This window comes from Cenococcum geophilum, assembly GCF_001692895.1.
Source record: "Cenococcum geophilum 1.58 unplaced genomic scaffold K441scaffold_36, whole genome shotgun sequence".
Lineage (NCBI taxonomy): Eukaryota > Fungi > Ascomycota > Dothideomycetes > Gloniales > Gloniaceae > Cenococcum > Cenococcum geophilum.
The window spans coordinates 823,374-836,254 of record NW_027137594.1 but is presented as its reverse complement, the minus strand read 5'-3'; the positions used below and the strand labels follow the sequence as shown (position 1 = coordinate 836,254).

Genomic DNA, 12,881 nt, shown 5'->3' with positions numbered 1-12,881 from the left:
ATAGTACTTATTTTTCCTATTAGGTAGTCCTAAAGCGCCGGATTCTATTAGCCATTATTATACCTAGTATACTATATATATAGAATTAGGTTATAGATCCGTAGGGATAATAAGATTAGTCTTATACTATTATTTATTAGCAGATCTAGGCTAACTAGGAGTTAGGTTGGGAAACTTCTTCTAATATACTATAGAGAGGTTGCTATTATTAATTTAATAGTATCTGTTATTGTTAAAGTTTTAAGTAGTTAAGAGTTTCTCTCTCTGGTCACCGCTAGCGCCATTTACTATCCACTGCAGTACGTCCGTCAATACTTCGCTGCTACTTAGCTAGGTTATTTTAAAAACGTAAACCGTCCTAGCCGCTATTGGTTTACCTAGCTGGTTTTGCGGTAGGGTAATATATCTATTTTTAAGATATTTTATAGCTATATAAGCCCCTAGCGAGACCTAAAGTCGTAGAAAATTTACTATTTAATTAGTGATCTTCTGTGTTGGAGCATATAGAAGATCTAAGCTATCTACCCTTGTTCTTTCTAAGGCTAATAGCGGTAATAGATAAGTCATTATATTATTATTAAAGCTGGGATTAGTTTAAGAGATATATCTATAAGGGTAACCATTAGCCCCTATAAAGATCCCGTTTTTAATAACCGTAAGTTATTTATTCTAAGTATAGGTAAAACCTTAGTAGTATAGAAAAGCTATTAAAAGGAAGTGAAATATATATATTAGCGATATAGCGAAATGCTATAAGATAAAGGATAGAATAAATTAATGTTTAGGTTCTTATAAGGTTATAGTATATATAGAGTGAATTTACTACTATTTAAGCACAACTTATTTATATTGGGTTATATTTAGGGTTTAATTTTAGCCCTTTAACGGGACCGCTTTTAGGAAAAATCGTAGATATATTGGTGGTCCGTTAAATCTAAAGCAGCCCTCTATCTAAGCACCGCACCGTAAAAGATATCCTTTGTCCTAATATAGCGGTACGTTGTTCTAAAACCTCTCCCTAAGTCCTCTTAGAAATAAACGTCGCTTATAGCCCTACCTGCGTTATCCTATCCTGCCTCTTACTACATTTGTCTTGCGAAATAAGCGATTTCACTATATTATTGTAAATTGTTCTCTTCTTCTAATCCCTCTTAACTTAGACCTATTATCCGTCTCTACCTTACGTTCTGCTGTATGAAATCGCCTAAATGTTAGAGGTTACTGCACCGTAGGCCCCACGTTGCTAAAACCTAAGACACTCTTTGGCTATTTCCGATTTTAAATAGGCGCTATAATAGGTCGGATGGGATTATCTAGGTATTTTTGAATTGCCATATTATATTAATGCACTTCTGACCTTGTCGACCTAGCTCTAAAGGCGTTCCTTAAGTGATTTTATAGCACCTTTAACGTCCCCTTTAAGTTTTAGTATCGACTCTATCTATAGCCTTTAAAGCCAAATTAACTAGCCCTTAAGTTGTTCCCTATTTATCTTTATATTAATTATATCTATGCCCTTTATAACCTCTAATACCTTAATACCCTAAGGGGTCATTGCATAGGAAGTCTGTTAAGGTGCTTAATATGCTGATTATGCCGTATAATAAGGGTTTAGTTCGGTTTTAACGTTTTAAGATTATATAGGTAGAATGAAATTAACTAAGGTAGGTAGAGTGTTTGTAAACTGTCTAATGCGGGGCTTTTAGCGCGGTGTGTAAGGGTTTAAATACTTAGGCGGATGGTGCTATATTAGCTTACGACTCGAAAATAACGTTATTGTTATTATTGATAATAGTGATAGTGGAGTTAGGTAGTAGTCGTTTTGTTACATATGCTATAAAGTTCCCTATAGCGGAATACGAAAGGTGCTGCCCACTTAATGCAACTATATTCTCTTACCTATAAACCTAAGTCGTAATAGATACTTTTATGTCTTATTATACGCTAATTTCTAACTTATCTTATAACTCTGATTATACACTTCCTCGCTCCCCTCTAATCTATTAAGCCTAAGGCTACACCCTTACTATTACCTCCTCTATTTAACTCCTAATAACCACAGTCCTAATATAGTAGACGCCGAAGGAAACCCGCTTATACTTTTCTCCTCTTTAGTATAGTTAAATTAAACGATAGCAGTTCTAGAAAGATTAGTGCGTCTTTTATAACTAATCTTTTAGGTAAATTTATTTCCGATATCTGCCCTTCTTTAGATATTAATTCCCTAGATATAATCGCTTCCCTAACCTTTTTTAATCTCTTCTTCCTAGCCGTACTTATAGGCCTTAAATACTTTCCTAACCTAATTCTCTCTATATCTATAGGTAGCTTGTTTATAGACTTAGGATGCGCTAGCTGCTTACTGGACGTTAGAAGTAAAGATACCTGTAACTTAACTACCCACTTATAACTTGCTCCTTAGACGGCCACTATAACTCTAGATCTATTAATATATATATATAGATCTCTTTTTTTTTGCGGTTCTAGATAATTAATGCTAAATTAATATTTTCTAGCTTTCTATACTAGTAGTATTTACTTTTTAGGCCATCCAACTGTCTCTTTAGTTGCTTATTATAAAGTTTAACTAACTGCTTTTGCTTCGCTATAGTGTACACTATAAAGTATGTAAATATTCCTAATCCTTTAGTCTTGGATCGCCGGCCGTATATTAGCGAAAATTCTATTTTTAAAAAAAGCTTAAGGCTCTTAGCCGGTAATCTTATTAGATTAGCGTAGCGTAGATTTAAGGCAAAATCCACTCCATCTATTAAGCGCCGCAGCGCTCCAGTTTTAATATATACTATTTATAGCAAGTCTTAATATATTTTAGGTATTAGAAGAAAAAAAATAGATATAATTTTAGACTTATTAAACTTATATCTAATTAAAGTATATTATAGAAGAATGGGATAGGCCCGTGTATAGTATGTATATAGGTAGTAACTATGTAAGCTTATGCCCCTTACTGCCCTAACTACTTCCCCCTATACACGTACCTGTTACTACTTAAGGACTTCTATTTTAGGTATAGTATTAGCGCTTTAAAAGCGCCAAAGCTCTTAAATCCACTTAATGCCACTAATAAAAGTACTCAATCTACTGCTAGAATAAGTTGGCTCTATCTAGCACGCTAAATTGCCGCCAATCTAATAATATTACTGCTCTTGGCAAAGGACCTATTTCCGTTATCCTACCTTTTTAAAGTATAACTAATGTTAGTATATTCTAAGCTAAAGTTGGTTAAACATAAAGCACGGATAGTAAGCGTACGCCGCGCTTATAGGCTTTGAAAATCACCGTTCTTACTTACTATGGATATTATACAATGGTATTTAGTGGGCTTAGGCCTTGTAGCTTTATTTATTACCGCTTCTCCGCTATTAAAAACTATTAAATTCGCCCGTACCTACGCAATATTTTATTTTTACAAGTACGTATTTTATCTACAGATCTATTAATATTTAAGAGGTTCTGGAAAGACAACGCTATTTAACACGGTTTTAATTCTGGCATTCTTAGTAGCAAACGTTCTTTACATTACTGTCTAAGTTAAAGATATTTCTAGGCTGATAAGACGCTCTAGACTAATGTCTACGATTAATCTTACGCCACTGTTATTAGGGGCCTAGATAAATCTTATTGCTAGCCGCTATAGAATTAGGCTTAGTACCTACGCCTAAATACACTAATAATTAGGAAGAGTGGCTATAGTTAAAGGCCTTATTTATACGGCGGCGGCTATATCTTTACGGAAGCCTAACCTACGTACATATTTAGATGTGGCGGCGCTAATAATAAGCTAAATTTAGTTCTAGGAAGCAAATATAAGCTAATAGAGCTCTTTAGGCTGCTATTACTATAGCTATCGTGCTGCTCTCTTCTGTCGCTAGTATACGTCAATACGCCTATAAAATCTTCTCGAAGCTCCACCTAATACTTGGCGCTATAGTTATAGCTATAATATATCTTTATAGTCCATCTAAAGAGTTATTAACGCCGCTAGCGGTATATTTATTCGCAGCAATATGCCTTTAGATATTTATAGCTGTCCTACAATTTAGTCAAGTGCTATACCGCAACGTTAAGTATAGAAAGCCGCTAAATTAAGCAAGAATACGACAAATAGCTATTAAGATACCTTATAGGAGGGAGATACCCATTCCGGATGCAGTCTATATATATATCCAACTATTAAGGCCTTAGAAGCCTCAAGCTGGCTAGTATATATACCTCTATATTTTAGGAGTGAACTATACCTTATTTACGCAGTCACATCCCTTTTACGTATCCTAGTGGTATCGCGATGCCAAGGGCAATAATGTTATGGTTTTAATTATCTAGAAAAGGAGTAGATTTACTAGGAGCCTATTCTTATACGCTAATAATAATCTCGTCCATAATTCTAAAATAAGAGCCGTAATTAAGGGACCGTATAGGAATAAACTTAACCTCGAATTATATAGGACGGTCTTACTATTTGCTACAGGGATTGGAATAGTAGGTTAGCTTTCGTATATTATATAGCTTCTAGAGGGATGCTATAATTGCGAAGTAAAAACCTAAAGGATCGCTTTATTTTAGGAATTAGACTCTAAACGTAAGCTCTCTTATACTTCTATAGGAATAACTTACTAATAACCTCTCTAAAGTGCATGCGGCTTAGGTCGCTAATATAATAGTAAAGCTGCTTAGTAGAGACATTAATAAGGTTTATCTACTTCTAGATATAATATAAGGTATTTATATTAATTAGGTGTTAGATTCTAGACATTTAGCTTTTTATCTTAGGTAACTATCTTTCTAGCTAAATAAAGTAAGGAGATATTATTTACCTTAGAGAGCGTATTAGTATAACGTACACTATTATAAACGCTAAAAGTCTGATTAGATCTAAAATTGAAGGTCAAAAGGGTCGTATAGTGGTTTCTTATAAGTTATAACGACTAGTCCGCCTTTTAATCACTGCTGAATATAAAAATAGTATGCATAAATAATAAGACGAGCAATAAGATTCGCGAGATTGTTTAACGCATGTTGGATAAGGATATTTATTTAAAGGAACTGGACTTTTATCTATACTTACCTAGAGGATATAACGGGCGGCTAAGGAGTGTATTCAATCTTAAAAGATTAAAGGACATTAGAGGAAGTGTGTAGGTTTGCTTAATATAATAGATTTTATAACCAACTACCGGACCTTATATATTACCCTATTTTACCTACATCAGCACTACCCTTATATGTCTTAGATACGTTAGAAATAAGTTATAAGCTTTAGAGTTTAGGGTCTACTTTTATATATTTATACTGCTTAATTTCCATAGATTTATAATTAAGTTACTTATTTAATTCCTATACACTGCAAAGCTTATAGATTTAAAGGGGTAGATTTTCTTAAATACCTAAAAGTCTCTAAAGTCCTCTTGCAATTTAGTAAATGCAGCTCGCTAGTTATACCCTAAGCATTGTACGGATATAGTAATTGTAATCACTTAGCTGGATAGAAAGTAGGTTGGAGATTATAGTATTTTAACTGTAGGAAGTTATTAGAGTATATCTAAAGGAACTAATATTTTATTAATTGGGAGGGTTTATAGATAGGGATAAATTAAAGATTCTAACTCTAAAAATAGGCTTTGGAACCTTTATATATATATAGTAAGGAAGCCGGTACTAAAGATCGTTAGTTAACGATATATTGGCAATATAATTTTGGCGATTATTTTAACTTAATTTAACCCCTACGCAATTTCATCCTCAATTTCCTTCTATAACTTTTGGCAATTATTAAGTACCTATTAAAGGGATTTAATAACAAGCCTTGCTTTTACTACAATATATATACTTTTATAGTACTTTTGCCATAGACGCCGAAGCTCTAGCGTAAGCTAGCCATTCTCCCGCGTCGTCCGCTTAAGCATCTATTAAAGATTAAGAGTCGGCATTTCCTTAGATATTTATAATTTGTCTTTAGTCGCTTTAATTACTACAGGTGACTTATTATTGCAGCTAATTTCTATATTAGCAGCGGTAGGCGTTGGAGGTCTATTAGAAGTAGGGGGGAGAAGATAGATTTTTATTCGCTTATGTCTGGGCATAATTCTTATATTAAGAGTTATCTATAGGTTTATGCTTACGGCTATAGATTTGTATCTTTATAGCATTACGCTAGGGGCGAAAGTCGTTTACTATTAGTGCTTAGGGCCCACTTTTAGTCCGTATTAGATTTAGAAATTATAGGGTTCTAGTTTACGGCTTCTACTATAATACTAGGGTCCGCGGAGCTTAGAAAAGCTTATACCTAGCGTAAGCTATATCCTTTCTATAAGGGAGATATAAAAGTTCTAGTAATATAGGAGAATAATATTAGTAACTTCTCGCTAATTAATTTAGTGGCTACTCTTCTAGCTTGTGCTAGATATAGGGTATTAGTTCTTGGACCCTTTATATAGTTATCAGCATTTAACGGTCTAAAGTTTTTACTTAGTTAAATGTTGGCATTAGGGAGAGACGCTATTTAAAGATGAAATTAAAACTAACTAATATATAAACAAGTGTAACTATATGCCTACTATACGCTCTAAAAACAAGAGAATGCTAGTGCTATTCTTTAACTCTATTATACTTTTATATCCCTATATTACGCCCCATTGCTACCTACCTATACTTTTTGCCCCTCCTAAGGGGCATTACCTACTGCTCTAAGCTCTTTCTATGTGGTTTTTTCCCAACACTTAGGGACCGGATCGGTTCCGGAGATGACTTTAGGCCTACTAATTCTAATTGCATCCGCTTAAATTTACTAATTTTGCTCTTGGTAGCACTAATACGATTAGCAGCATTAATTAATGCATTTTAATAATCTTATATTATCTTAGACTTTTCGTTTAGATAATCTCGTATTATCTTAGACTTCTTATTCTTATAATCTTATATTATCTTAGACTTTTTGTTCGTATACCCCCGTATTATCTTAGCCTTCTTATTTAAGAGCTCCTTAATCCTGCCTTCGAGTACCTCCTTTATTACGGTGGCATTTTCTACCGTATCCTAGTCTGCCTTACTTATATTATAGTCCTTATTGTTACCTAAAATGGCCTTACTACCTAGACGTCGCTTATATTCTTAAATCCTAGACTTATAGGTATAAATGGTTTTTTAAGTACTTTCTAGTTCCTAATATAGGGACAGATACTTATTTGCCATGTCGCTAAGTTCTATAATCGCTTTCTTATACTATATATATAGAGATTTGTATATATTAGCGCACTAAAGACAGTTCTGCTTGTAGGCAGCGAGTGTAGCTCAAAAGTTATATAGGTTTGTATAAGAGATACCTATAATCTATAAAGTATCGTAAAGCCTATTATTAATAGTAAGAAGTTGCTAGTTAACAGGAAGAGATTAAGGTTAAGCGTTAATGTGAGAACTTAATAGTTCTCTTTATGTGTTAATGCGGGTCACCTAATAAATTAGATAGAACTGGTACCTAAGACTTTTAGGTTTTACCTAGACTATATTACTACGTTTAATATAACGTCCGGGCTATTAAGGGGCCATATTTTAACTAAAGGACGGCGTATATTAGAGGGCTCTGGCTTAGATTAGTAGACTTTAGCTTAAATTAGTGTCTTCTAGCTTAATAGATGGAATGCCTTATATCCGTAAAAAGAAGAAAAGTTAGAGTTATATAGAGCCTAAGCGGGCGGTGCTGTTTAGTGCAAATGTTACTATTTATACCTCCTAGGAGAGGATAAGCTCTAAAATAAAGTTTAAGCGCTATGTCTGCACTTTAAAGTTTTATTTAAAGCTAAAATTACTATTACTGAGCCTAGAAATTCTAAAAACTTCTAAGAAGTCCGACGGAATGGTATATGTTGCGGCGCGGATAGAGGACGCGTAAGTAATAGGCAAACTCCTAGCCCTATAGTCCTTCGCCAAGAGATATACCCCATATTGTGGCGCTAAGGAGGACGCCCTATACTGCTAAGAGGAGGACGTGTAAGTAATAGGCAAATTCCTAGCCCTATCCCTTTAACCGTCGAGTTATATCTAATATTATTAATAAGATTTTAGCCAATAAGGAGCCTAGATTAATGAACTTTTAGTATTATATACACGGACCTATTATCTTATTAATAAGGTAAGACGCCGGATAGTTGTTCGCTAAGGGGTATACCTAATATTACGGCGTAGGGGGCGCGCAAGTGGTAGGCGGTAAACTCCTTCGCTAGGGGTATAATACTATACTAACGTCACTAATTACCTCTTAGAATAGCTAAAGAAAACTAGCGTTAGTTCTTAACCACTTTTGCTAAATAAAGGAAGTTTAATATAAGCCGTATTCTTTTTTGCTGCCTTAGGGGCCCTTCCTAATCTAGAGGGACTATATTTTGGTTCCTTACGGGGTTCTAGTTTTTAGGTACTTAGTATACCCTCTTATAAGAATTATAGTAGAAAGGCCTTAACTATAATTTTAAAATCTACTATGCACTCTTAAATAGAACACGGCTATTATAAATAAATATATCTAATGTATAGGAGCTTTATCTTTAAACTTTAATTAATAAAAAGCTTTATAAGGATAGAGGCTATCTCTAAAAGTATTTAGCACACCAACGATTGCATATAAGACTTTAGCTATTTACAGCGGATGCTAATAAGAGGTTATTAAGGAGTGAGGGGGCTGTAGATCTGGCTATGGAAGAGGCGCGGGACTGGCTTTAAGGCGGACAGTATAAAGGGATAATAATCCTTAAGGACAGGATTACTATGCATTTTAGTACTAATAGACTCTCGTCTTTAATGCTAGAAGATAGTATAAATCTATAGTTATTTATAATTAACCTATGGGGAATAGGAGTTAGGACAAGGCGTAGCAATAAGATATTAAATCTAAAACCTTGGTTTTAAGGGGAGAGATTAGTCTAAGCTATAATAATAAAATAGGAATAGGTCTAAGCCACTAAGCATAGACTATTTCCATTAATTCTTTACTCTGTAGTAGTAGAAGGTAAAAGCGTAATATTTAAGGGAACGATTAACGCTTAAAACTAATGACAATATAAGTGTTTGTATGCTACTATGTCTACATAGAGTATATAGTAAGTCTCTTAGTTAGCCGCTAACTAGGCAGTTACTAAGATATCATAGTAGGACTTTACCTATTTAGAAAGCTACCCTTGCTATAAATCGTGCGATTTTCCGCCATGGCTTCCCGATAAGCACTATGCGCAACTATTTATGGACGTATTATATAATTTGATTGGCATAGCCAATCTGCCAATAACCGCCTAGGGATGGCCCGTATAGGATAATCTATCCAGTCTTCCGGCCATAATCCTAGACGATTCGCTGCTGTAGATATAGCCTACTATTAAAGATTAAAATGTTTTATTTGAGCTATTAAGTAAGAAAGAGGGACTTAAGGAACTTAAGCAAGTCGTTTTAGGGCTTTAAAATAGAGCGGAGAAACTTAAAGAGCTTTTTATAACCCTATAGAATGATTTTAAAAACTTTTAAAATAATTTTAGGAACTAGCAGAATGAGTAAGTCTCTATATAGGCGGGAAGTTTTTAAACGCAGCTAATATATGCTTATAGATTAGAGAAATAGAAGATAAGGTAATAGTTTAAGACCTACTAATAGTTCGATTTCTAATAACGTAATAGGTTTTATTAGGAGATCGATACTTCTGTTAAAAAGTTAAAGGTATAGACTGCAGAACTTAAGCGGACTATAGATAGCGTAGTAGGAGAGCTTAAAGATAGCATAAAGTCAAAGTAGCTGGGTTATTTGGGGATACTTTACGCTGTTGCTGGCCGATAGCTTGTTAGTTACTCTAAGTGGAATTTGTATAGCGAGCGACTATTTATTAGTATGGGACTCTGTAGAGATAGAGGAATATATCTATTATATCTCTTTTCTATTCTAATAAGGTGCTTAACTGCCTAACCCTAGTAGGAATATGTGGGCAACATTCTTAGTTAAAAGAAGTCTATTTTTAGGACCGCTTATTTTTAGGAGCAAAATAGGCTATCCTTATATAATTAAGCTCTAGGCTCTATATAACTGGCTACTAAAACGTATATAGCTTAAATAATAACCCGCCTTCTCTTACCCCTATTATTACTCGGTTACTATTTAGCACCTTTTGGAATTTGCAAGTGCGCGCACTATATTAATTTCTTATATAATGTACTATGTTTTGCCTGTATTACGGCTGCTTAAAAAAGCCTTTATTAGAGGGAGGGAGGGGGTTACCTAGCGTCTCTACTTATCTCTTTAACGTAGTTAGAGGAGTATATAAGAAATCTAGATTAAAGAGATTTAATATCCGTCCCTGGGTTAAGAGACGCACCCCGTTAAGAGACAAATTTGCGGTTTTAACCTCTAAAGTCTTTTACTCGGAAGTTAATAAAGTTATACTTAATATCTTCTTATTCTTCAGCTATTTCTTTATATAGAAACCACTCTATAGCGAGAAAATAACTATAGTCGGTTATGCTATTGATCGTCCTATTAGTGGCGTCAAGAGCTACTTTAGCTATTCCCCCCTACTCTATTATAACTATAGGCCTAAGTATAAATTTTAGGGTCCTAGATTAATAGCTCTATTAAAAAAATATATAATTTAAAAGTTTTAAAACACTCTGCTTTTATAAATATGTATTTAGGGAATTTCGCTAGGCGGAGGAGGGATGTCTACTAAGGCGTGATGATTTAGTATGTATTAATATGCATTAGCATGCTTATATTAAACTGTATTTTTATAGTATTAATTTTAACACTATCCTATTTTTAGAATATATTTTAGCATCATTATAGGCACGTAATCTCTTCCCCGCTTCCTATTATTAAATATTTTAAATATTAACTACCATCTTAAAACCTTCCAAGACGTCTATAAATATTTATTAAATTATACTGCGAGAGCACGGTAAATAAGATATACCACTATATATCTTTTCCTAAAAAGTATGCGTGTAACTATATAGTCGACTATAAGATCTGGGACTATTGCCTAAACGCACTAGATAGTAAAACTCCTTACTTAAACCAAAAGCCGATAAAGGGTAAAAACGGAGTAATTATACAATTAGGTAGTTCCTTGGCGAAAGGAAATTGCCCTAACTATATCTAATAGTATATTTGACGTTAAGTGTGCTTATTAACGTACTAATCTCCAAACCTATAAGACTGCCGCAAGTAACCTAAATGCCGATATTATAAAGGCTAATACTACTGTTTTAGAGGGATCGAAGGATTTAGGAGTAATTTAACGGCTCTCTAGACTTATTATTAGCAACGAAGTTTTTAGCGAAAATAACATACCTTTGAATTTTTCTGCGACTTTATCTGCACTGTAGTAATTTCCTTCTTAGTAGTTTATAATGATATGGCCTATAAGACCTAAGTGTTCTATGTTAGGGAATTAATAGCTTTTAAATAACTCTTTAATCTCTTTATTAGTCTAACTATTAAAAGAAGTCTGGCTACTTACTACCTTATATAGGGTAGATCTAAGGGCGAAGATGTCTGCCTATACCGATAGTAGCTCTCTAGGGTATTAATAACTATAAGCTACGGTAACAAGGAGAGCAGAGCCATCTAAAGATAAGCTACTAAAGTCGGCGACTTTTGTATGCAAATCTTGGTCTAAGAGAATATTACAGCATTGTAGGTCCCTATGGATCACGCCGTTTGAATAGATAAAAGCGACCGTATCCGCAATTTCCTGTCCCTATTAAAGCTGCTGTTCTAAAGTAACGTTATCCTTATAATCTTAAAGATGGGCTTAGAGATTATAATTACTTATAAACTTAAGCCGAATACTAGCGTTGCAACGCCCTTGATATTATAAAAGCCCTATATTACCGCCATATTTGTTAAAGCGCTCGTATATAGCTCTTTTAATGAGAATTATATTATTATTTTCGAAGTAAGGGATCTTAATAACACTCCCTAATAAGGCGTCTAGATAAACAAAGCTAAAGCTTCCCTAGTTTACTAAATTATCTCTTATATAGCTCTTTGGCTATCTAATTTGCATTTTTAGGGGCTCTTAAACCGCGGTATTGTATGGAAGACGTTAGGTAGAATATAGATTAAGTAGAGTTATGCGATTATTTATTACTAAGGGGCGGCTTGTTAGGACCGGAGTTGTTTTAGGTTCTTAGCTACATCGTAGCAAAGTACTTCGCCACATTAGCGCCGTTAAATTACGTGATAAGGAATCGACTTTATAGTTAAGTCTCCTACGTTTACAGCTAATTTATATTGACTTGCACCTGAAATAGCATTATAGATTTATTAGTTCTTTTTAAGTTTAATCTATTAACGCCTCTATTGACATTTATAAGACCCTATTGTAAAGAGTGGGCTCTATCTTCTGTATATTAGTCTCCCCGCACTCCTAAGGGTTTATAAAGTATAGACTAGGGTTATATAACTCCTTAAAGTATAATTCGCTCGTTCCTGAGCCATAGCTTACAGCCCTATACGCGTGTTATTAATTGAACGTTTAGAGTTAGTATAGAAAATTCAAGGTTCGCTAAGGATATTGGAACTCTCGCAGCTTTCTGCTCCTTGATTGCCGCCTAGTACGGCCTTAAAAATCTAAGGATTTGGAAACCAGGGCGGCTAAAAATGGATATGCCTAAAATAGGCTATTTTTTAGGGTTTGGCTCGGTCCCTGACTCCGCGCTGTCTTTTACCCACCTTACTATTGTTTATTCCCTCCTATTACTATTACCATAGTAAGCTAATATAAACTGAGCTAGTTAAGTACTAGCATAAGGAGTGCCTTCTAGCGTTCCTAAATTATACCATATACTAGCAGATTATAGGAAAGTTCCTTATACTACCCTCTATTATCG

General features: G+C 34.3%; 1 protein-coding gene across 1 annotated transcript; it reads right to left on the bottom strand.

Moving 5' to 3' along the window:
* Nucleotides 1-11,572: 11,572 nt before the first annotated feature.
* Nucleotides 11,573-11,740, bottom strand: K441DRAFT_573234 (uncharacterized protein; the record flags this gene model as incomplete). The annotated part of the gene is made up of 1 exon (XM_067644048.1): nucleotides 11,573-11,740. A coding segment is annotated over one exon (168 nt), but the record flags the coding sequence as incomplete, so codon positions are not given.
* Nucleotides 11,741-12,881: the final 1,141 nt, after the last annotated feature.